This window comes from Pseudophryne corroboree, chromosome 11 (genome assembly GCF_028390025.1).
Source record: "Pseudophryne corroboree isolate aPseCor3 chromosome 11, aPseCor3.hap2, whole genome shotgun sequence".
Taxonomy (NCBI): Eukaryota; Metazoa; Chordata; class Amphibia; order Anura; family Myobatrachidae; genus Pseudophryne; species Pseudophryne corroboree.
The window spans coordinates 102,149,627-102,176,394 of record NC_086454.1 but is presented as its reverse complement, the minus strand read 5'-3'; the positions used below and the strand labels follow the sequence as shown (position 1 = coordinate 102,176,394).

Sequence of the window (26,768 nt, the reverse complement as noted above, 5' to 3'; positions counted from 1 at the left end):
TAGGTAGAAGCTGATTGGTTTCTATGGGCAACTTCCACACTGGCCCACTTCTCCACTCTTCTCATTGCTTTATATATTCACCCCTATATTTGCAAGATAATTTTGTAAGGTTGAAATAATTACATCGTTTTTGTGTATTGCAAATACTGTGTTCTATGTTTATCATTTATAAAAGCCTCCTTTCATGCATGCGTTTTACTTAATTAATGACCATTAGGTGAATGTATTAATTACCTTGTATTTTCTTTCACAATCATTTTGTTGTATCAAAAGAATGGTACACTAAGTTATGTTTATTTTAGTGTTTATTAAACATTTTTTGTTACGTAACGCAACTATACTTTAAATATGATCTTTAGTTAAAACATATAGAGGCAATTCAGATGAGGTTGGAGGTGCTAGGAAGCAGTGTGATAGCTCTGTATAGTAATGCAGCAGGAGGCATCTATTACAAGCAGACGCCTCCTGCTGCAGTAGTGATCAGACCTGTATCCTAAGACGCAGCATCAGATCACTGACTCACCATCGGGTGGCTTGCAGCACCCATGGGGAGGCGCAAGCCGGCTGTCGCTGAGACCAGGAAATCTCCGTCCAATGATGGGTATCCCTGGCCTCTTCCCTCCCCCTAAACGACGGTGACATGCCTCCATTTGCCGTCGCTGTCCCTTTCCCGCCCCCAAAATGGCATCAGACTGTCAATCACTCATAATCTGCTGCCATCCTGATTCCTACATCACATGCACAAAGTACCGAACATCAGTACTTTGAATATCAGGAAGCAGATCCAATGGGTTCTGAACGGGGGTCATTGTCATTTGATCCAGAGTCGTAACCCAATGCTGCCTACGTGTTTTATGTACTGAACTATCAGTTTCAGGGTTTCTTCTTTACACAGGTATTTTCAAATATAAAAAGTCTTTAGTTGCATCAATAATCTCAGAACAACCAGTACTAAAAGATGCAAGAGACAAGTGGCATAAATTGCAGATCTTCTTAGATGTTACAGCATGGCTTCCAAGTTACAATGCTTGAATGGTGACATATTCTGTTAAACATTATACTCTTTATCTGACTAAAATGGACCATATGTGCAGGATTCTACTTAAAATAAAGTCTTAGACAAATACACTTTTGAGGGGAGCTGGAATGATTTTGTGGGGGCTAATATGCAAACAACGTATCACCTATTGTAGATTCCATTATCAGTGTGATAATAACTGTATTTAGAGAGTAAAGGTGGGTACACACTGGAAGATATATCTGCCGATCAATTGATCGGCAGATATATCTATGGACGGATCGGGCAGTGGGTTGAGCATACACACTGACCGATCCGTCGGGGACTGACGTCATGAACTGGGCGGGCATGTACACACGCCCGCCCAGTTCAGCTGTCAATCACCGCCGGCCGCCGCAGCAGGTGTACGGGCGGTCGGCCGACCGCCGTACACACACAGCGACGCGCCAATATATCAGGGGCCGACGCGATACATCTGTAAACGACGGAGTTCACAGACGTATCGGCCGTACACACTGGCCGACGGACCCGCGATATATCGGCCGTTCAAGAGAACGGAAACTATATCGGCCAGTGTGTACGGGCCTTAAGGGGTCTATTCAATGCCTGTCGGATCCTCTCCAACGGAGAGGATCCGACAGTTCAGTATTCAATTTGCAGGCAATTCAGACAAGTTTTTGCCCGTTTTCGACAATGCCGATCTAACTTTTTTTAAAGTCGGATTGACATTGTCAAAAACGGGTCAAAAAACTGTCAGAATTGCTCACAAATCCGTCAAAACACATGCATCGGCGATCCACGTGTTTTCCAATAAGTCGGATTTTTTAAAAAGTCGGAAAAACTGCACTATAATTGAATAGGTCAAATCCAAATTCGACCCAAAAAGGTTGGAAAGTGATGTTTTTCCAACTTTTTTAAAAATCCGACAGTAATTAAATAGACACCTTAGTGGGTTATATAACATCCACCATTCATCCAACAGGATTATTTATAAGTAGGATTGACAATTCTTGTACATGTATTGACAGTTGACACTACATAGTACTCACAGCAGGCAATGTCCAGCACAGAACAGTGTATTGATGGTACCCAGAGGTTAGAAGATCCTGTGTCAAACACAACGGTGAATGTCTGTGGAGGGGATCCGATGCCAATCTCTCCATAGTACTGAGCCTGAAGGAAGGGAGGGACGGGGGGGGGGGGGGGGGGATAGGTGAGCAGGTGAATCTTAATCTACCCTTGCAGTAGAGACATATATGCAATTGCGGTCGAATTGCCGCAAAAGTCGAAAAACGGGGATTCGACAATGCAATACAGTACTTTTCGACATAAAACCTGCCGTTTCAGATTCGACTTTTTGCAATTCGACATTTACTCAAATTCGACATGTCTGCAATGTTAAAAATGCGGCTTTTCGACAAAAGTATATTCAATTGAAGAATGTCGATTCGACAACAGTGCTTTTCGACAGTAATTTCGTCAATTTCATTCTGCCTCACTTTGCTGGCGGAATCTAATAAAAAAAATTAAAAACATGTTTTTATTTGTGTTTTTTGTTGTTGCTAATAGCATATCTATTTATATTAGAAGGGATTATCTACTTGGTTTGTCTATTAGGAGGAACAAGTATTATTTATATATTTTTTAAAAGTATATTTTTTTTTAACTGACTAAAATAGAGAGAGCACGGTTTTCAGTGGGAAGGGGTGGGAATGGGTTAAAATCAAGAAAAAAAATGCGTGGGGTCCCCCCTCCTAAGCATAACCAGCCTCGGGCTCTTTGAGTCGACGTGTGAACATAGGTAAGTATGTGTGTGTCGGCATGTATGTAATAAAGTTTTACTTTCACGGTGTGCGTGTACTGTTTTTATTTGGGTATTTTTTTTGCAGTAGAACTACAGGTACCAGCAGGCCCGTTTCCCCCCGCATGCTGGTACTTGTGGTTCTCCAAGTACCAGCTTGCGGGGGAGGCTTGCTGGGACTTGTAGTTCTGCTGCAAAAAAACAATATTCTTTTATTTGACACAAGGCTATCAGCCCCCCATCCGCAGCCCTTGGATGGGGGGACAGCCTCGGGCTTCACCCCTGGCACTTGGGTGGCTGGAGGGGGGGGACCCCTTGATTTAAGGGGTCCCCACTCCTCCAGGGTACCCCGGCTAGGGGTGACTAGTTGGGGATTTAATGCCACGGCCGCAGGGACCGATATAAAAGTGTCCCCCGGCTGTGGCATTATCTCTCCAGCTAGAGGAGCCCGTGCTGGTGTTAAAAATACGTTTGACCCCTACGTCTTTTGTTTCCTGTATTTTTTGCACCAGGACCGGACGCAGAGCCCGGTGCTGGTTCTAAAAATACGGGGGATCCCTTAGCTGGTTATGCTTAGGAGGGGGGACCCCACGCAATTTTTTCCAGGGTTTTTTAACCATTTTTGTGCCGTCCAAAAAGTCGAATCCAGGACCACACTATCCGTCAATTGGTCCGTTTTTCGACAGCGGGACTGTCGAATCCGTTTTTTATTGAATATGTTGAATTCGGGTCCCGGCGGGAGGGTAAGTGACTGTCGAATTGTGTCGAATTGCATACCCCATAGGGGGTAATTCAGAGTTGATCGCAGCAGCAAATTTGTTAGCATTTGGGCAAAGCCATGTGCACTGCAGGGGGGGGGGGAAGATATAACATTTGCAGAGAGAGTTAAATGTGGGTCGGTTATTTTATTTCTGTGCAGGGTAAATACTGGCTGCTTTATTTTTACACTGCAATTTAGATTTCAGTTTGAACTCACCACACCCAAATCTAACTCTATCTGCACATGTTATATCTGCCCCCCTGCAGTGCATATGGGGGCTAATTCAGACCTGATCGCTGCTGTGCGCTTTCGCACTGTGGGCGATCAGGTCTGAACTGGCGCATGCCAGAGTTGCGATCGGCATCTCTGCCCAGCGATCACCTCTGCCTGATTGACAGGCAGAGGTGTTCGCTGGATGGGATGGGGCGGGCCAGCAGCGTTAGGCCGCTGATTTGGGGGCGCAGTCCGGGGCGCGGCGGCTGCATGACGTCACACGCAGCCGCTGCAACCCGGACAGCGACGGGTAGATCCCTGCCAGCGTGCAGGAGCTGCGCTGGTAGGGAGCTACTCTACAGGTATAAAAGCATCACCGCCATGCGATGCTTTTGTACCTGTGCGGGGGGTAGGGGGGGGCAGACATGTAGGGCGGACTAGCCCTGTGCTGTGTGTCTCCCCGCATGTCAGGGCGGCTGATCGTAGCCGTGCAAAATTTTGCACGGCTACGATCAGGTCTGAATTAGCCCCGTGGTTTTGCCCAACTGCTAACAAATTTGCTGCTGCGATCAACTCTGAATTACCATCATTGACACAAGCAGAAGGAAGTTCAACATGTATTCTCCCTGCGTCTACTACACTGTATCATAAGAATCAGCCATGAACTTACACAGCCTACATTCTTCTGTCTATATCACCGCACTCTACCTTTGTTACTTACATCTAGATAATTTTTCAGGATCTCTGGTGTGGGTCCTCCATTTGGTGGGAATCCTGGGTAATATTTTTTGTAGCCTTCAGGTGCAATCAATTTCTGCACATCCCCAGATGTTTCAGAAAACGTCCGACGGATGGAGGTGAACTTTGTTAGTGGTATTCTGGAGAAAGGCAGAACAAAGCAAAGATCACAACCTGCAGGGCCTTTCATACTGCTACATTAAACCACAGCAGTACCTCGTGTAACAGTTCCATCTGCACCAATTCTCCGAGTATAAAGAAAAACTGTGATTTTATGATCGTGGTGTGCAAAAAACTGATCTTTTTATTTATTCCCCTCTTTATGTTGGATAATTATTTTTATATATATATATATATATATATATATATACCTAGTTGCAGTAGGTGATTAAAGACACTGTGTGCATGGGAGGCAATCACGAGACCGCCTGTCGGGATCCCGGCGGTCACAATGCCGACGCCGGAATCCCGACAGGCGGTGAAATGCTGCCGCCGGAATACCGGTGCCACAGGCTTTTCTCCCTCCTCTGTGGATTGTCTGTACATACTACACATTATTAAAGACTTATCTTTCAGATACAGTATATCGCATGTGCTGTCAGCCAATGCTATATCGGTAGTACACGTCTTTGAACGCTGAATTGGGTGTACACATCAAAAGATGGTTGGGACGACATGTCATTAATCGGCTCTACACACAATATATCTAGTGCAGTATTTCCCAACCTCTCCATGGACTACTAACAGTGCAGGTTTTAATGTTAGCCATGCTTGAGCACAGTTAGATCAAAATAACTGAGTAACTAATGAAGTCACCTGTGCTCAAGTATGGCTGTTCTAAAAACCTGGGCTGTTAGTGTGGATTGAGGACTGCAGTTGGGAACACCTGGTCTAACATTAGACACCTTGATCAGATTCACTTATTTGTTGTTATTGGTAAAAAAAATATAGACTAGAAAAAGAGGTCGCACTGACACCCTCTAATTAAATTTAGATTATGTTGTATATGGATATATGTCCTTTCCCCTTTAATTCATTGATATGTATGTATAGATACTTTAAATACAATATAAGGGAGGTGCTCCTGGGAATGGCGTAACGTACAAAACAAGACAGAAAAAGTATTCCCCGTTATGGGCACACACGGATTTATATCAATTACTAATGATCAAATACCCTTACGATAGATGACCAATGATATTAAAATTTAACTTTTATTATTCTCATTAAAACATAAGTGAAATATTGTGCACGTGTATTAGTTTGTGTGAAAAATATAATACTGTGAATTAAAAAGCTTTGCCACTGTGTTTAATTCCTTATTCACTGACTTGAATAGTCTTGAACAATGTTACAATGTTTGTTGCAATCCTCAGCTGTTAAGCCAGTGGTTGTATCTCAAGGTTAGCAACTCCTATAAATAGTTTGATTGTACCACCACTATCCTTGTCGGGTACTGTGCTTACAGTGTGGGCATCACTGGTTCATAATGCACCTTTTATTGTGGATAGTTTTATGGTGGACCTTATAGCTTAACAATAATGCCTTTTAGTATCCAACGGCAATAATTATTTCAGGGAGTGTCACCGATGTGTTTCTCTTACTTGCTAACACCAGTACAGTGTCACTATGTGATAGGGTATATATGACAAAATTGTTCACACTTATTATTGCAGGTTACCCCAACTTTCCGTCTAACCAATATACAGGGACTTAGAGAAGTCACACTGTGTCTATGCACTCTATGTGTAATATGTGAATAGATCACAGTGTTGTATTAGATATGGCACTAAGCTGTGCTTTATTGATGGTATGTCGCAATTATATTTTGCGTATCAAATAAGAGATTTAAGATATAATCATCTGTGACTCCTATTCCATGCACACACAGAGAAATTTCAGCATCAAATGCCGACACAGTCACAGATGATTATATCTTAAATCTCTTATTTGATACGCAAAATATAATTGCGACATACCATCAATAAAGCACAGCTTTTGTGATTAAATGTTTTAGGTGTGGTATGCCAGGTCATGTTATTGCCAATTGCCCAGTCACGCAAGAATCCATGCAATGTGATGCTGCCTTTGAATGTCGCAGAATGTCTTTCTTTGCTAGGTTAGCCTGTACTGTGGTACCTTCACCTGAGCTGGAAAAACAAATGTGTAATGTGTTCTTAGAGGGTAACCGGGTAGAGGCATTGCTAGATTCAGGAAGTTTAGTTACCCTCGTGAAAGCTGGGTTAGTGAACCCCTTAAAGGTCCAGCAAATACCTATTGGGGTAACTTGCATACATGGGGATACCCAACATTATGTCACTGCTGAAGTGAATATAGAAACTTGTTGTGGGTCAGCAATTGTTAAAGTAGGACTGGTCCCCACCTTGGTGCATGAGGCCATAATAGGGAGGGATTTTCCTCATTTTTGGAAACTGGGAATCACGGTTATCAACAGATGTGAGAAGTAAAGAGCCAGTTGATAATACCGGTGATTTTATGGATGTACGTATGTCTTCGGAACTTTCTGACCCTTTGCCTTTTGCTAGTTTGGCTGGGGAAGTGACAGATGGGGAGTCCAGTGAGGACCCTCTTGCTGGGAACAGAGACATAGTAGTTAGAACTGAAAGCGTGCCTAACCTGGAGGTAAAGAAGGATCTCTTTGCGTCTGAACAGTTAAAGGATCCTACCTTAATAAAGGCTAGAGAGAATGTTAAGGTTGTTAATGGGGAATCTGTGGTACCAGGTGACAGGGTTACGTATCCCCACATGGCCATCTGTAATGAGCTCTTGTACCACATTGTCAAAAGGGGTGAAGATGTGGTGGAACAGTTGGTAGTTCCCCAGCCTTATCGGAGAACGGTACTAGATTTAGCTCATAGTCACGTTACCGCAGGACATTTAGGGGCAGAAAAAACCACTGAAAGAGTTTTACAAAGGTTCTTTTGGCCAGGGGTTTATAAAGAAGTGTCTGAATATTGTTCTTCCTGTCCTGAATGCCAGTATCATGCCCCTAGACCCCATTTCAGGAGCCCACTAGTTCCCATGCCTATTATAGAGGTCCCGTTTGACAGAATAGCCATGGATCTCGTGGGGCCCTTGTTAAAGTCTGCTCGGGGCCATCAGTATATCCTGGTAATTATGGACTATGCCACTCGATATCCTGAGGCTGTCCCTTTACGCACTATCACAACCAAGGCGATAGCTAGGGAGCTGGTGCAGGTTTTTAGTAGAGTGGGAATACCAAAAGAAATTTTGACTGACCAAGGTACTCCATTTATGTCAAGGATCATGAAAGAATTGTGCAAATTATTTAAGGTCACTCACCTCAGGACGTCCATCTACCATCCCCAAACTGACGGGTTGGTGGAAAGGTTTAATAAAACATTAAAAAGTATGTTAAAAAAGGTTGTTGAGAGAGATGGGAAAAACTGGGATTGTTTGTTGCCCTACTTGTTAATGGCAATCAGAGAAGTTCCTCAGTCCTCTACGGGGTTTTCTCCATTTGATTTGTTGTATGGTAGACACCTCAGAGGGCTGCTGGACATTGCCAAAGAGACGTGGGAAGGACAGCCCACTCCTTATAGAAGCGTTATTGAACATGTAACACAAATGCAGGATAGGATTGCAGCCGTGGTACCTGTTGTCAGAGAGCACATGGAACAGGCCCAAAGTGCTCAACAGAGGGTCTATAACCGGAGTGCCAAGATACGGGAATTTGCTCCTGGAGATAGAGTTCTTGTTTTGGTACCCACTGTGGAAAGCAAATTCCTAGCTAAATGGCAGGGTCCATTTGAGATTAGGGAAAAAGTGAATGAGGTTAATTACAAAGTATACCAGCCGGGAAAGAGAAAACCCGAACAAATCTACCATGTTAACTTAATCAAACCCAGGAAAGATAGGTTGTCTCTGTCAGCGGAGCCTTGCCCTTCGGTGTCTTCACCTCGGTTGCTTCCCGCAGTGAAGGTGTCCGAGACATTATCAGCTGATCAGAACAATCAGGTTAAAGAATTTCTCATCCAAAATAGGGAGATATTTTCAGAGCTGCCTGGCCGAACGACCATAATAAAACATGACATTGTCACAGAACCAGGGGTCAGGGTTCATTTAAAGCCATATAGGATTCCTGAAGCTCAGCGAGAAGCTGTTTCTAAAGAAGTTAAAACCATGTTAGAACTTGGAGTCATAGAGGAATCTAACAGTGAGTGGTCCAGTCCCATAGTGCTCATCCCGAAGCCCGACGGTAGCATACGCTTCTGTAATGACTTTCGTAAGTTAAATGAGGTGTCCAAGTTTGACGCATACCCCATGCCCCGTGTGGATGAGCTTATAGAAAGGCTGGGAACAGCCAGGTTTCTCACCACGTTGGACCTGACCAAAGGTTACTGGCAAATACCTTTATCTGATAGCGCAAAAGAAAAAACAGCCTTTTCGGTTCCGGAGGGGCTGTACCAGTATAAGATGTTACCCTTTGGATTGCATGGGGCTCCAGCAACCTTTCAACGGGCGATGGATAAAATTTTGAGGCCCCATAGAAAATATGCAGCTGCCTATTTGGATGATGTGGTAATTCACAGTACAGACTGGGGGTCCCATTTGGTTAAAGTACAAGCAGTACTGGACTCAATCAGAGAGGCAGGGTTAACTGCTAACCCAAAGAAGTGCTGCCTCGCAATGGAGGAGGTCAAATACTTGGGCTTCACCATAGGCAGAGGTCTGATTAGGCCCCAATTGAATAAAATTGATGCTATTCAAAACTGGCCTCGTCCAGTGAATAAAAAACAGGTAAGGGCTTTTTTGGGAATAACTGGGTACTATAGACGGTTTATTCCCAATTTTGCGACCACAGCGGTGCCGTTGTCAGACCTTACCAAAGGGAAGCAGTCAAATATGGTGAAATGGAACCCTGATGCAGAAAAGCGTTACAAGCGTTAAAAGTGGCTTTGTGTTCACAACCGGTGTTGATAACACCAGATTTTTAAAAAGAATTTGTTGTACAGACAGATGCCTCAGAGGTAGGGATAGGGGCTGTGCTGTCCCAAACCAGAGATGGGGACGAACACCCTATCATTTATTTGAGTAGGAAACTCAATGAGCATGAAAAAAGGTATGCCATTGTGGAAAAGGAGGCTTTGGCCATTAAGTGGGCACTAGATACCTTGAGATATTACCTCTTGGGTAGACAATTCAGACTAGTGACGGATCATGCCCCTTTAAAATGGATGTATGTAAATAGAGGCAAGAATGCTCGTGTAACTAGATGGTTTCTAGCGTTGCAGGATTTTAAGTTTACTGTCGAACATAGGCCGGGTACACAATTGGCCAACGCAGATGCATTGTCCCGCATCTTCTGTTTAGGGGCTACAAGTGTTACGGTCCCTAGGTCGAAACAGGGGAGGGGGATATGTGACAAGAACACTGGGATAGTGTTTGAGGGCAGGTATGTTTGTCCCAGGTTCTTGTCTTACATGTATTAGAAAAATGAAAACTTCTAGGAATATGTATTGTTTTGTTAGAACCTTTTCAGTTTGTTGGAAAAGCTGGGTAAGGGCCCTGAAAGAGAGATGGGGCAAGTTCCAGACATTGGGCCCAGTTCAGGTCTTTGGCCTCACAGAAGGCTAATCAGGCTTTCAGCTGTGTAAGAGTGTTATAGAGCTGCTGGCCTGATTAGAGAGTGCAGACTGCCTGGGAAGACTGCAGGATCTCTGTGAGAGAAACACGCTTCCTGATACAAGTGAGCTATACAGTGTACTGGAGAACTCTGTGTTTTTTTGTTTAGTGATAGTTAGGAACATCTTGTGTTTAGTCAGTGCCGGACAGGCAAGGTATTTTCTTTTGCTGTTTGTTTTATTTTCTGTATAATAAAACTGGCTGGGGCCAGTTGTACCGGAAACTGGACTTGTGTGGTTCCTCAGCTGCTGCGTGCTGCCATTTATCCCAGGAAACGGCACCTTGTACCCTTACAGTGTTACAGTATATATACACACACATAGTGGTCGAAGTGGAAATTTTGAAGTGGGTGTATGGAAAAGTGAAGGCTGAAAAGGGGATGTGGCCACTAAAAAGGAGTGTGGCCACTAAAAAGGGGCGTGGTCTTAAGTGTAGTGTACCTCACCATATACACACATTACGCCAGGTACAGCTGCTTAAACACATTATGCAAGGTAGAGCCCCTTACACTCATTACGCCAGGTAGAGCCCCTTACACACATTATGCCAGGTAGAACCCCTTACACACGTTACGCCAGGTGCAACCCCTTGCACGTGTTACGTCAGGCGCAGCCCCTTGCACACATTACGCCAGGTACAGCCGCTTGCACATGTTACGCCGTGTACAGCCCCTTGCACACGTTACTCCAGGTACAGCCCCTTGCACACATTACGCCTGGTACAGCTGCTTGCACACGTTACGCCAGGTACAGCCCCTTGCACACGTTATGCCAGTTACAGCCCCTTGCACACGTTACTCCAGGTACAGCCCCTTGATACTCGTTACTCCAGGTAACCAAACCGAAAAAGCACTCACCGCTCCTCATAACAGAGACATGGCGGGGATAGAGGAGAGGTCGCAGAGTTATGCTCCGGGCTCAGACTCCAGAAGCAGCGGCTAAACGGATGCACCACAGATGGGCGCCCAGAGAGCTCCAGTGGCGCCGGGTGATGGAACCGGGCGCAACCCACGTGGGTGCCCGCACCTAATGATGTAAGGCTGACTACTCCCCCATCCTCCTGCTGCTCAGCGCTGCCTACACTAACAGCAGTGTGCAGCGCTATTAGTATAAAAATAAAACAACAACTTCCGGGTCATTGGCGAAATGCTGGTATGCCAAACCATTGCGTACCAGCTCACTTCAACCACTGTATGTATGTGTGTGTATATATATATATATATATATATATATATCTCTATCTGGAAAAAGAATTTAGGAGAATGCGCCCATAGTGCAGATCATTTTTATTTTATGAATGCATCATTAAAAACAAGCAGGTCACAGGTAAGTATGTTCCCGTATCAAATAAGACCCACACTTTGGGCCAGTTTAAGAGCATAAAACCATCCACCAGGCCACACCAAAGTGTGGGTCTTATTTGGTACGGGAACATACTTACCTGTGACTTGCTTGTTTTTAATGATGCATTCATAAAATAAAAATGATCTGCACTATGGGGGTCATTCCGAGTTGTTCGCTCTGTATTTTTTTCTCGCAACGGAGCGATTAGTCGCTAATGCGCATGCGCAATGTCCGCAGTGCGACTGCGCCAAGTAAATTTGCTATGCAGTTAGGAATTTTACTCACGGCATTACGAGGTTTTTTCTTCGTTCTGGCGATCGGAGTGTGATTGACAGGAAGTGGGTGTTTCTGGGCGGAAACAGGCCGTTTTATGGGTGTGTGCGAAAAAACGCTACAGTTTCTGGGAAAAACGTGGGAGTGGCTGGAGAAACAGAGGAGTGTCTGGGCGAACGCTGGGTGTGTTTGTGACATCAAACCAGGAACGACAAGCACTGAACTGATCGCAGATACCGAGTAAGTCTGGAGCTACTCAGAAACTGCTAAGAGGTGTGTGGTCGCAATTTAGAGAATCTTTCGTTCGCAATTTTAAGAAGCTAAGATTCACTCCCAGTAGGCGGCGGCTTAGCGTGTGTAAAGCTGCTAAAAGCAGCTTGCGTGCGAACAACTCGGAATGACCTCCTATGGGCGCATTCTCCTAAATTCTTTTTCCAGGTATCTTTTTGCTCAAAGGGATTCTGAGCCTCTGGGGAATTGCTGTGGTGTCCATTACACCAGTGCTAACAGTGCAAGGCTTTACTACCTGTGAACTGTGAATGTCTAATTGAAAGAACACCAGCGCACCTGTACATCGTTTCTTTCAGCATATATATATATATATATATATATATATATACATACACCTACCTCACTGGACCGCAACCTAGGTGTGGGGAGCACATGAGTGCACCCCTTTCCTGGGATTGGCGACTGCAGTGGATTCCTGTATGTATATATATATATATAAACACAAAAATGAGGTGTCAATTACATACTAGATTATCTGTAAAATCCGAAGATTAGCGCAGGACAGCAAGCAAACTATCCTACATATGTATAAAAATGTTAGCACTCAATATTAGATACATAAACTTGAAAATTGTTTAGCCCGATAAAAAGTATTTTGTTACTTTTTTCCAACATACACAAACAGTGGAACTACAGGTGTTTAATCAGAGAAGTAACAATCACACTTCCTATCAGTCACTAGGACTGTCAGCTACACCAAAAATTGCTAAAATGACATATACAGGGAGCTGCACGCGAAGTGGCCGTGTGGAAATAAATGCAGATCTTTACCTGTATTCCGAGTCAGCCGTATCTACACGACCGCACCAGACATCTGCATATACACAACTGTGGAAATCAAGCAATCCCTTCTATATGCCGATGACACCCCTGTGGCACACTTATTTTAATGCTGGGTGCACACTGGACGACATAAATGATATCGTTGAACGATTTCCCTTGAACTTCTTGGAGCCCAGGACAAACGATATAGTGCAAACACACTGAACGATTTTTACAAACGACCAACGATATACAGGAGTCATTGGATATTACCAAATTGTTGGGTTTCAGCCTAATATATCATGTTGTTTGTAGCGTACACACTGGACGATATGCACCTTGTTGTTAAAAACACAGCCAAAATTAAGCTGCATGTACAGACGCCGGAGGACCTCATTAACGACCCGCGGGAGCACACATCGTTGACGTACACACTGGACGATATGAACGAAATGTTGTTCAGAAATGTCGTTATTGTCAATATTGTTTAAAATATCGTCCAGTGAGTTCCCAGCTTTAGAGCAAACACACCACTGTTACCAAGTAACACCCACTAAGGCGAAAGTGTACATGTGTTTAGGGCAGACTAGATGTGCCAAGTGGTTCTTATCTGTCATCAAATTCTATGTCAAATGCTAAGTGGAGATGCAGCAGAGATGCATACACCGTCCCATCAGCAGTTCCAACAAGCAGATCCATCTGGGGAGCGAATTAGTTGCAACTCTGAATCAGGCCTGCAGTATGTCCTATTATACTGAACTGAGGAGACCAGTGGTACTATGGGCTTTAATCATAGAAGTTTTCATCAGCCTGATAAAGTAGAGAGGTATGTCATGTTTCCCCAACCTATAAACACTGTTTCCCGCACTTTACATTTTTAAATCCCCCCTTAAAAGCTGCAGCCTCGCAAACGGTTCAGTGACCGGTTCTTGTGACTGCTGCGCTACACAAAGTAAATCACTTGTAAAAATACAGTAAACTTGTATGATTACATTTTCTGCACATAACATCGTACTTGCTGAGTTGCCAACATGATAGAATGTATTAGGTCTCTAGAATGTAAGCTCCTGCGGGCAGGGCCCTCTCCTCTTCTGTAGTCTCTACAATCATACTTGCCTACTCTCCCGGAATGGCCGGGAGGCTCTCGAAAATCTGGTGACCCTCCCGGCCCCCCGGAAGAGCAGGCAAGTCTCCCGATTCGCAGGGTCCCCCTGCCCGTCCGCCCACTTAGTGTGTAAAGTGGGCAGTCCGGGCAGTTGATGACGCGATTCTTGCTGAATCGCGTCATCATAGCCACGCCCCCTGCAGTGTAATGCCGGTGATCGCGGCATTACCGAGCAGGGGGCGTGGCTTAAATGAGGTGTCATCGTGACTCCACCCCCACCCCGCCTCCGGTCCACCCCCTCATCCACGTCACAGCCTCCCCTGCCCGCCCTCTGAGCCGACCTGGCTGTTATCTCCCGCAGAGAGCAGCCAGAATGTAGGTAAGCATGCTCTACATAATGATGTAAACTTGCCTATAACTGTTCTGGGTTGGGTACCTGACTGCCGGTCACATAACTACATCCCACTGTTCTATGTGATCTCTCATGCACAATGTCATTTTCCTGTGTGTTACATCCACTATGTATGGTGCCACGGACTCCTTGTGGAGCATTCTAAAAAAATTATATAATAATAATAATACTAATAAAAATAATTTCTAGATGCACTGCATATCGCCATCTCTTGCACTGTACAGTCTAGGACAAATTAGGCCATTACAGTCCAGGTTTTAAGGATATCCATGCCTGAGTCCAGATGGTTAAACAAATTAACTGAGGTACATATTTAGTCATCTGTGCTCAGGCATGGATATCCTTAAAACCTGGACTGTAACGGTGGAGTTTGGGAAACTCAGGTCTAGGACTACAATCCTAATTAGGTTTTAAATGTTCTAACGTATTTATTTATTAACAGTTTCTTATATAGCGCAGCAAATTCGATTGCGCTTTTACAACTGGAATGTTACCCTTGTGCATAATGCTCCGGTAAATAAATATTATGTTGGAAATATTAGGGAATAAGAATTAATAGTGAGAATTGCATCTAGTGTATAAAATACCTCCAGACTTCTTCTCCTCCCCTGGGAACCACTCCTAGCGTATATCTGTCTTCTCTTTATGTATCAAGCTAGCTATATAGCCTGGCAATGTCCCTGCAAATTGGGGACAGTTGTCGGCTATAAACACGTACGTAGTTTAATAAGCCCATTATAATAATGCACATTAGTATCACTACCCAATATTAAATCCCTGTAGTTTATACGTACGCTTCGTTACACAGACCCAGACATACTCTATCACAGCTACATGAAAGTATTCATCTTTTTGCCTTAAGATAAAAGAGTATCTGGCTTTAAGCAGGATAAAAACAGTACACACATTTAGTTCTATGCAGCTGCTAATCTGGATGCATATCCTATAGAATATTCTGAGTTGTTACAATGTCCTTATACACAAACATCTATATTCTGGAAGGAATCTGTGCCAGTGGCTATCTCTCACCTGATGAGTGCTGACCCTTGCTGGACCAAAGCACAGAGAAGCAGAGCCCACACTATTGACAGATCCATAGTGACAGCCTCAGGGTGCGTCTGCAGCTTTGTTCTGTATATATATGCAGTGTGTCCGCTACCTCTACATTTGTCATCAATGACCCAGCACTTTCAGTCATCTCATGAGATGTGTCAGCTGACCCAGCTGTCATGTGACCAGGAGGAGGGGGGCACTGGGCACACTAATCTTGCCAGGAGCCTTTAAAGCGTTCAGGATTCTAATGCAATTCTCTGAAGGGCTACCTTCATTTACATATGCATTATTCTCTATCATTCTCATTCCTTATATTATGAATATTGTATACAGTGTCTTTTTTTATTTCACTGAATTGATTAAAATAAATATACATAAAGTACTTTGCCTAGTTGTGAAAAGGCATTGCAGAGACTGGGAAAGCAACACCTGCACATGTACTGCGCCATCTGAGAGGCGTGTCAGAGAAATGTACTTCAAAATATATAAAAACTATAGTAATATATAGCTCATGTGCATTCTCCAAGTTACAAGATTTGAAAACCCTTTGTAGCTGTCACAGTAAGAATGGGTCTGGGACTGAGGGTCGACAGCACAAAGGTCGACACACCTTAGGTCGACGCCAATTGGTCGACACACCTTAGGTCGACATGGACAAAAGGTCGACATGAACAAGGTCAACATGGAAAAAGGTCAACATGAGTTTTTTATGTTTTTTTGGTGTCGTTTTCTTCGTAGAGTGACCGGGAACCCCAATTAGTGCACCGCGTCCCCTCGCATGGTGCCTTCGCTCCGCTACCGCTTCGCTCGGCACACTTTACCGTTCCAATAGTAGTTCACGTGGATCGTTAAGTAAGAAAAGGTTCAAAAAAAGAAAAAAATCATGAAAAACTCATGTCAACCTTTTTCCATGTCGACCTTGTTCTTGTCGACATTTTGTCCATGTCGACATTTTGTCCATGTCGACCTAAGGTGTGTCGACCAATTGGCGGCGACCTAAGGTGTGTCGACCTTTGTGCTGTCGACCTGGAGTCCGGATACCAGTAAGAATATGTTGGTCACTACCAGGTTTCTACTTCTCTCTCTCCACCAGGATCACACAATTCATCATATCCCCTGTAATGCAGCACATATTGCACTATTATGCACCTGATTTACGCTATGGCAGTATCCATGCAAATGGTCGATGTTCTTTATCTGTGCATCCCATTGTGTTACCGTACAAAGGGCCTAATTCAGTAAGGATAGCAAATTCTGCTAATCAGCAGAATTTGCTATCCTTTTGCACGCATGCTGGGGGCCGCCCAGCATGCTGACCGGCGCCTTCCCCCCTGCTACAAGCAGAAATTGCAATTGCCTCGCAATTTCTGCTTGTCAGCAGAAACTAAGGTTGACTCCTGCCGACACAGATTAGCTGCGGCCGCAGCAGTCCCAGCGCCATCTTACCTGTCGCGGCGGCTGCGTGTGACGTCACGTAGCCACCACGCCCCCGTTTGGCGCGCACAACCCACTGTTTGGGTGGCCCCGCCCCCGCAATGCTCTGTTTCCTCCCTGAAAACGGAGCGTTGCCGCCACCCTCCCGCCTCTGCCTGATTGACAGGCAGAGGCGACCACATTTTCTGCGCCCCCCCCCCCCCGCAGAAAATGCGATGCTTGCGCAGTAGGGCCCGCTGCGAATGCGCCCGCAGCACCTCCGCAATAATTCCGGGCGGAACGTGATTTGCGATCCAACCTGAATTAGCCCCAAAGGGCCTAATTCAGAACTGATCAGAGCAGCAAATTTGTTCGCTAAAGGGCAAAACCATGGCCCTCATTCCGAGTTGTTCGCTCGGTATTTTTCATCGCATCGCAGTGAAAATCCGCTTAGTACGCATGCGCAATGTTCGCACTGCGACTGCGCCAAGTAACTTTACTATGAAGAAAGTATTTTTACTCACGGCTTTTTCTTCGCTCCGGCGATCGTAATGTGATTGACAGGAAATGGGTGTTACTGGGCGGAAACACGGCGTTTCAGGGGCGTGTGGCTGAAAACGCTACCGTTTCCGGAAAAAACGCAGGAGTGGCCGGAGAAACGGTGGGAGTGCCTGGGCGAACGCTGGGTGTGTTTGCGACGTCAACCAGGAACGACAAGCACTGAAATGATCGCACAGGCAGAGTAAGTCTGGAGCTACTCTGAAACTGCTAAGTAGTTAGTAATCGCAATATTGCGAATACATCGGTCGCAATTTTAAGAAGCTAAGATTCACTCCCAGTAGGCGGCGGCTTAGCGTGTGTAACTCTGCTAAATTCGCCTTGCGACCGATCAACTCGGAATGAGGGCCCATGTGCACTGCAGGGGAGGCAGATATAACACGTGCAGAAAGAGTTAGATTTGGGTGGGTTATTTTATTTCTGTGCAGGGTAAATACTGGCTGCTTTATTTTTACACTGCAAATTAGATTGCAGATTGAACACACCCCACCCAAATCTAACTCTCTCTGCACATGTTATATATCTGCCGCCCTTGCAGTGCACATGGTTTTGCCCAATTGCTAACAAAATACCTGCTGCGATCAACTTGGAATTACCCCCCATGTGCACTGCAGGGGAGGTAGATACAGTATAACATGTCAGTGGCGTAACTAGAAATTTTTCTCCCCCAAGCCAAAAAATTCTTCAGCGCCCCCCCCCCCCCCCATACTTGGCACTAGTAAAGTGAGAAATATGCGCGCGCTGCCAAAAAGGGGTGTGGCTTCGTTGGAATGGGCGTGGCTTTGCGTAAAAGGGCGTGGTATTGCAGGAAAAGACTACCTTATACCCCAGTTTTGCAACCTGCACGCCCAGACGTTAGCCACCACAGGAATGTAAAATAATCCTGATTCATGCCCCTTACATTATTTGTCATTTTTCCTCCTTATAGTAATGCCCAGTATACATTATTCCACATACTGCAATGGCCTTAGCCATTATGCCACACACAACAATGCACATGACACAATATGCACACACTGTAATGCCCCCGACACATTATGCCACACACCGTAATGCCCCCGACACATTATGACAGGAATCGCAATGCCCGTTATACAATATGCTACACACCGTATCTGTGACACAGTATGACACATACCGCAATGCCCGTTATACATTATGCCACACCGCAATGACCCCGAGACATTATACCACAATGCCCGTGATATAGTATACAACACACCGTAATGCCTGACACATTATGACACACACCGCAATGTCCGTGATACATTATGCCACACACCGTAATGCCCATTACACATTAAGTTCTACAGTAAGGCTTCTAATTACTTTTAAATTACCTGCTCGTTGCCAGGGGTTTCATGCTCTTTGTTCCATGCACGGTGCCAGGGGTTTTCATGCTCAGGGTGTCATGCTCGTTGCCAGGGGTTTCATGCACTGGGTGTCATGCTCATTGCCAGGGGTTTCATGCACTGGGTGTCATGCTCGTTGCCAGGGGTTTCATGCACTGGGTGTCATGCTCGTTGCTAGGTGGTAGTGCTTGTTGCTAGGGCTGTGCTCCCAGTGCCACATATGCCCCCAGTGCCAGATATTCCCCCACAGTGCCAGGTATATGCCCCCAGTGCCAGATATTCCCCCACAGTGCCACATATGCCCCCTCAGTGCCTGCTCCCCCAGTGCCAGATATTCCCCCACAGTGCCAGGTATATGCCCCCAGTGCCAGATATTCCCCCACAGTGCCAGGTATATGCCCCCAGTGCCAGATAGTCCCCCACAGTGCCAGGTATATGCCCCCAGTGCCAGATAGTCCCCCACAGTGCCAGGTATATGCCCCCAGTGCCAGATATTCCCCCACAGTGCCAGGTATATGCCCCCAGTGCCAGATAGTCCCCCACAGTGCCAGGTATATGCCCCCAGTGCCAGATATTCCCCCACAGTGCCAGGTATATGCCCCCAGTGCCAGATATTCCCCCACAGTGCCAGGTATATGCCCCCAGTGCCAGATATTCCCCCACAGTGCCAGGTATATGCCCCCAGTGCCAGATATTCCCCCACAGTGCCAGGTATATGCCCCCAGTGCCAGATAGTCCCCCACAGTGCCAGGTATATGCCCCCAGTGCCAGATATTCCCCCCACAGTGCCAGGTATATGCCCCCAGTGCCTGCTCCCCTCCCCCTCCTTTGTGTTGGAGGGACACGGAGCGCACAGCGCGCCCCCCTGTGTCCCTCCTGGCTTTCCGGCTGTCTAATAAAGGAAGTGCCAGTCCGTGAGCCAATCAGAGCTCACGAACGGCACTTCCTGTATTAGACAGCCGGAGAGCCAGGGAGGGACACAGGGGGGCGCGCTCTGTGCGCTCCGTGTCCCTCCTTACAGCGGCGGAGGGCAGGAGACCTGCAGATTGACATGCGGACGCTCGTCCGCATGTCAATCTGTTCTAAGTCAGTGGCGCCCCCGCAGCCCCTCGCCCCCAAGCCACCGCGAGGACTGCGGGGGCAGTAGTTACGCCACTGCAACATATTCAGAGAGAGTTAGATTTGGGTGGGGTTTGTTCAAATGTGTAAAAATAAAGCAGCCAGTATTTACCCTGCACAGAAACAATATAACCCACCCAAATCTAACTCTCTCTGCACAGGTTATATCTGCCCCTCCTGCAGTGCACATGGTTTTGCCGATTAGCTAACAAATTTGCTGCTGCAATCAGATCCGAATTACCCCCCAAGTTGTAAGGCTGACTGAGATTCACAGTCTCAGAAATGTGCTGGGCGTTCCTGGATGGTGACTGGGCGGTGCATGTTGAGACGCAAGAAGATGGCCTGCCTTATTCAGCTTCAGTCACAAAAAATGCAAAATCGCAAATTGCTGATTATCGAACGACTGTTCATGCACTGCGCCTGGATCGCACGTGCGTGAAAGCCACAATACAATCGCCAGGAAGTGACTGTCAGGGAGAGGTAAGATGGCGTTTGCGGGGAGTGGTTGAGGAGACGCAGGCATGTCATGGCTGTTCTTCGGACAAGCATCGGACGTCTGCTGCAATTCCTGCGATTAAAAACATGGCACCCAGCGACTGCATTCTCATTATTCTGAGTAGCCCTGGGTCATTCACAATGGTTGATGATGCTAGATTTCTGCAAATATATCACAGCTTCTGTGACTGCATACCCAATTTTGCGACTGCATCAGAGGGTGTCTTTATCCTTTCTGGGTGGCTTTTCACACACAATTTTTAGCAGAAGCAGGATTGAGAAAAGCATCATTTCTGTCTCAACAGCGATCCAAGCTAAATAAGGTCCTCAGGCGCCTAATCGCTCCCATTGGAGGCCAGTCTCAGACGTACAGTCTGCACCAACCTTGGGACTGGTGGAAGTTTTGATGGTGCAACCGATGGTTTTGTCTAATGACGCTCAGAAATAGATGTCTCGGTCATGTATAGATGTACTCCAGTCAAGGGCTTATAGTGGTATTAGAAGAAAAATACCAGACATAACTGCGGCAAAGGACACACACACGGACGCCGGAATATGTCAGTTTGTCTCTCCTCTTTATGCATCTGTTCTTAATCCCTCCATCTTTATGTGTCTATTTCATTTACGCTTCCTACTATATCTATTCACCCACTTTCTTTTACCCTTTACCCCCACCACTCACTTTCCCCCTGTGCTCCTCACAGGCCACATTTTCTCATACCATACACCTTCTACTTCCTCTCTCTTCACACTTTACCTTCATCCTATTTCTGCTGCTGGGGTTCTGCTGGAAAGCCCCCTCCTTCACATATTCTTCCCTACATGCTCAGTCTGCACAACAACATGACCACCCCAGCACATCATGATTATCCCTGACAATATCATCCCCCAGCACAACATGACCCCCTCCTACACACCAACACTCTCCCACTGCACACCAGATTAGCCCCCACATCACATTTTTTAATTAGCTGATTTTCCTGGAGTGCTGTCAGAAGTTGAAGCTGGCGGGAACACCAGCAGCCCTATGTGCAGTGTGACTGCAGCAGTCATATGCAGAGGTGTAGCTAGGTGCCATGGTGCCCGGAGCAAAAGTATGTTTTGGCGCCCCCTCCTCTGTACTGAATTGGGTGCATGTTACATTTGAAAAGAAAAAATATTTAAAAATACTAAAATCGGTGACAGGGCCGGTTCTAGACCTTGTGGAGGTCAGGGTAAAAGTTTTCTTTGGACGCCCCCATGTTTAAAATAGGGACAGTGTGCAACAAAGGCGCGCAACAAAAATATAGGGGAATGGCTTCATGTGGAAGGGGTGTGGCCTCAGAATAGTACAAACTCACATTACACTGCACAGAAGGGTGGTCTTCAGTATGCCGGCTGTCGGGATCCCGGCGCACAGTATACCGGCGCCGGATTCCCGACAGCCGGCATACCGACACTTATTCTCCCTCGTGGGGGTCCACGACCCCCCTGGAGGGAGAATAAAATAGCGTGGCGCGCGTAGCGAGCGCAGCGAGCCCGCAAGGGGCTCATTTGCGCTCGCCACACTGTCGGTAATCAGGCGGTTGGGCTCCCGGCGCCGGTATGTTGGTCGCCGGGTGCCCGACCGCCGGCATACCATACCACACCCGCACAGAATTTTCTGTTATTCGCATTACACCACACGGTAGTACCCCTTATACACTTTACGCCACAGTGGAGCCGCTTATACTCTTTATGCCACACAGTACAACAATACATGTTACTCTGCAGCTACTAATGCAGAGAGAGGTGCTGTTGCAGCCGGGGCAGAGAGGGGTGCTAAGACAGCCAGGTCAGAGAGAGGTGCTGCAGAAGCTGGGCTAGAAAGAGGTGCTGCAGCAGCTGGGGCAGAAAGAGGTGCTGGTGCAGCAGTTGGGACAGAGAGAGTTGCTGGGGTAGAAAGAGGTGATGCAGCAGCGAGGGCAGAGAGTGGTGTAGCAGGATACACGTAACCCTGCTTCACAGCTACAAGCAGACAGTGAGACACACAAAGAGGGCGGGCAGAGCTGCGGCATGTGCCGGATGTTACTGTCGCCTGCCCTGTTCCCTACCTAGACTCCGAGTCCAAGTCAGTGTGTGCCCCCTCTGCTTCTCCTCCTCCTGCTCTGCGGCTGCCTGTACAATGGCCCGTGGTTTAGCAGGTAGAGAGAGGGGGCAGGCAGCGGCGCGCCCTCTAACTTTTCCGGTGCCCGGAGCTGGCACTCCACTGGAGCCACCCTCACTACACCCCTGGTCACATGAACATACTGTAGCAGCAGGAAGAACTGCTACACTAGTTCCCTTCAACTGTGGTTTATTAACAACTATGGAGGGCAAAGATATGTACCCCAGATGGTACCCCCAGCTGGACCTGGTGCCTGGAACACAAGCCCCACATCTGCCCACACTACGCCCCTGAGTAGAGTCACCAGCATTTTCAAGTGAAGGTTTTCCATGTGTACATTACAGAGTAAATATGGTGGTAAAACCTATTCTGGTAATAGATTCACATTATTTACAATATGTATTCCTTGTATAAAGCATTTATTACTCATAAATGTTTTTAGATACTTGAATTTTTTATTTTTTTATAAGTGTAGTATAGGTTCTGAAACTTTGTAAGAAAAAACAAAACAAACAAAAAAAATTTCACTTTAGTGGAATGAACAAATCTGGCAAGCTGTCTCAGACTGGCCTGACAGTGTAACAACAATCCTTACCACTTTGGGCAGGTATCATTGGGGCAGTATGGCTGAGCTGCCCTGGTAATATTTTATTGATAAATTGTGGTAATACAGATTTTTTTTTATCACTGTAATTAGCAGCATAAAATCTTACATATTGTCAATAAGGGGCCGTTCATGAGGATGATAAATAGGCCTGCATATCTTTCCATAATCAATATTATTTTATGTGGATAATTATGGGTAAGAATGAGCATGGGCATATTTATTGTATGATTTTTGGTCCACAATTTTGTCTATTGTTGTCATGGCTGATATCAGTCAAAGATATATATAAGGCCTAACTGGGTTTAGCTCACAAGCGGGCCCTTATCTGGATGCTTCTCTGTATCTGAGGGGCGAGTACAACTTAACTGCACTCTATTGTTGTGTAAAGCATATATGATAATGTAAGGACTTGCAGTGATTGGGGATCCCTTGATGTTGGGCTGCAAGCACTGGTGTATCTATAATGGGTACAGTGTGTGCAGTGCACACCCTGCACCCATTTTTTCAATACCCATCTCTCTGGCATACACCGTTGGTCAGGGCAGTCGAGAGCTGGGCTGGTCCCTGGTACTTTTCAAGGGGCGTGGTCTAATCACAGGAGGTGTGGTCATGTACCTTTAGAAAAAGAATACTGAACCCCCCCCCCAGTATTTTAAGCACCTCCATGGCCACACTACAGCCCAGTACACTGCAGAGTGTTCTGGGCTGAGGAGAAGAGCTGCAGCTGCTGCTGCCAGATAAGGGGGAGGGGGCCTGGGCCCCTACTGGAACCTCATTGGGCCCCTCCATCAGACCTGGGCCCGGGTAATTTGTACCCTCCCTCCCCTCTCTCTCGGCACCACTGCCATTGATGGCAGAATTCTCCACAAATTACCAGGAAAATGGAGCTGCGGCCATTTTACTGGTGTTATGCACATGAGCAGTAAGGGAAACTCTGCACCATTTCCCTGGAGTTGGTTGCTCGCGCAATAGTGCTCAGACTATACTGGAGAGGGAAGGGACCCAGACGGTGGAGGCTGCATATGGGCCTCCTCCTCTATTCATACGCCCGTGGCTGCAAGCTTTAAAAATGTACTGTTTATCAAGCCAATTATGCAGGCGATACCTCAGATATCTTGTGTATTAACGGCAGAATTGGAGTACACAATTATCCCCATGTTTGTTATGCCTTTTATGAAGCTTCAAAAAACTAAACATTTTCAGAGCTTGACTACAATAGCTAACGCCATATTCAGATGGCATTTGCATGCTCTGTCCTATAGAAAGAGCTTTTCGGGGATGAAAGGAGATCCATTCTTATCTCTCCTCTCCCTCCTGGTTCTCACAGTACAGCCTATGGGACAGAACCCATCACTGAAAGCATTAGCCGCTGCCATCAGAAATTCATCACTTCTGTTCCTGATAATTCTTTGCCTATCACACATTGGGGGTAATTCCAAGTTGATCGCAGCAGGAAAATTTTTAGCAGTTGGGCAAAACCATGTGCACTGCAGGGGGCAGATACAACATTTGCAGAGAGAGTTAGATTTGGGTGTGGTGAGTTCAATCTGCAATCTAAATTGCAGTGTAAAAATAAAGCAGCCAGTATTTACCCTGCACAGAAACAAAATAACCCACCCAAATCTAACTCTCTCTGCACATGTTATATCTGCCCCCCCCCTGCAGTGCACATGGTTTTGCCCAACTGCTAAAATTTTTCCTGCTGCGATCAACTTGGAATTACCTCCATTATCTCTGTAATAAGCACTCCAGCCACAAGGCCTTAGAAAACAGCAGAGAATAACACATACGATATTATAGGTATAACAATGTAGTTTCAATTTGGCAACCCACAATCTGATAACACGAGCTGGGACAGATGAATTTCTGGGAACCTACTGTTCGATCAAACTCTTTATAGCTGACAATTAGAACCTGAACTGTTGCTGAGCAGGACTATTCCAAGACTGTATCTATATTTATCTTATTGTTGTATGTCACTTGCTCCTAGTCACCTGCACTCCCCGGCAATTATCCAGGGATTATCATCCTAAATACAATCCCTACTGCATACTTGCTTTACCCACCATAGCAACTACACATTGACAACAAATTAACCTTTAGTTTTCTTCCATTCTAATAAAACATACTTCATTCCAAAGCTTGTCAGAAATGCTAGAAACAAACCATGAAACGAAAACTTGTGCCCATTGGGACATATGAAGTAAATGTGGATATGGAACACCGAGAGTGAAATACACAGCGTTAAATCCAAATTTGCTTCAGCGTATGACAAGATTAATCAGAAATCCAGTGGAATAAAGAAGCCTTGGTTGCTGCCTTCTGGTGGGTGTTATCAGAGAGTACCAAGGATGAATTTGCGTCTTAGGAGATTCTGCTTTCCTTAGATGAGCTGGTCACTCTCTGCAATAGAGTTGATACATGGTTCAGTGAATGGACACAAGAGAAAGTATTCTTGCTGCTCCGCCTTTTGTTTTATACCTGACTTTAGTAATTATGCCAGAGAAGTCCATGCATTTGGGGTGATTTCAAATAATTTACAGGAAAGGAGGTTAAGAAAAATCTATATTTATACTGTGCTGCTCCTCGTCATCTGATAGGGGCATGCCCTAAGCATTTGAGAAATGACATGGCCTAAGTAGTTCCAGGTAGACAAAATTAGAGTCATCTATATGCTTTCCCTATACTAACATCAGTTCCATTCCGAGTCTCTGTCTCTACAAGAAGAAGCCTTCCACAAGAAGCCTATTTCCTTCCCAAGGTTGATAACTCAGTAGTTCTGGACTTCCTTCCTTGGCTTTGTCAATATTCCCAAAAACTCAATGGCAATTTGCTTATGTATGATCTTATGGTTCTAACTACAAACTTTTAAGAAGATAAGTTTTGTTTGCAACGTTGTTCTTGTTGTCTACAAAACTGATGCTTCCCATACCTCCTTTAATGAAATTTTCAGTAAGCAGAGGGTGGAATATTCCTCATTGGGAATATGATAGTACTAATAATCTTCTTGATAAAATCCTTAGTCAAGGACAAGTCTATCCATTTGCATTACCTGATACAAAGGCCTGGATTTAAGTGGAAACCTTTATCACCAGAAAGACCATCACAATATTGATTATGAGGTCTAAACACCATCAGATGGAATGGTGCTACCTACTCTAATTCAAGGTCTCTTCAACTGCATCAGAGGTGCAACCATAATTTCTAAGTTGGATCATAGGGGAGCATACAATCTTATTTTTATCAGAAAAGGGGAAGAGTTAAAAACAGCCTTCAACACTCAGGAAAGACAATATGAGCACCTTGTCATACCTTGGCCTATTCTGTTTTAAAATACAATGGCCCTCATTCCGAGTTGTTCGCTCGCAAGCTGCTTTTAGCAGCATTGCACACGCTAAGCCGCTGCCTACTGGGAGTGAATCTTAGCTTAGCAGAATTGCGAACGAAAGATTCTCAAAATTGCGAATAGAAATTTCTTAGCAGTTTCTGAGTAGCTCGACACTTACTCTGCCACTGCGATCAGTTCAGTCAGTTTCGTTCCTGGTTTGACGTCACAAACACACCCAGCGTTCGCTCAGACACTCCCCCGTTTCTCCAGACACTCCCGCGTTTTTCTCACAAACGGCAACGTTTTTTCACACATACCCATAAAACGGTCAGTTT

At 45.6% G+C, this 26,768-nt stretch overlaps 1 protein-coding gene across 1 annotated transcript in view; it reads right to left on the bottom strand.

Moving 5' to 3' along the window:
- Window positions 1-15,619, bottom strand: part of LOC134968989 (cathepsin D-like) — a 39,466-nt gene extending 23,847 nt beyond the window's left edge. The window contains exons 1-3 of the mRNA XM_063944684.1: window positions 15,413-15,619; window positions 4,514-4,670; window positions 2,068-2,191 (exon numbers count right to left, since the gene is read on the bottom strand). Coding sequence (XP_063800754.1) covers window positions 2,068-2,191; window positions 4,514-4,670; window positions 15,413-15,480 — 349 coding nt within the window. The 5' untranslated portion in view covers window positions 15,481-15,619. The remainder of the gene's footprint in view (window positions 1-2,067; window positions 2,192-4,513; window positions 4,671-15,412) is intronic.
- Window positions 15,620-26,768: the final 11,149 nt, after the last annotated feature.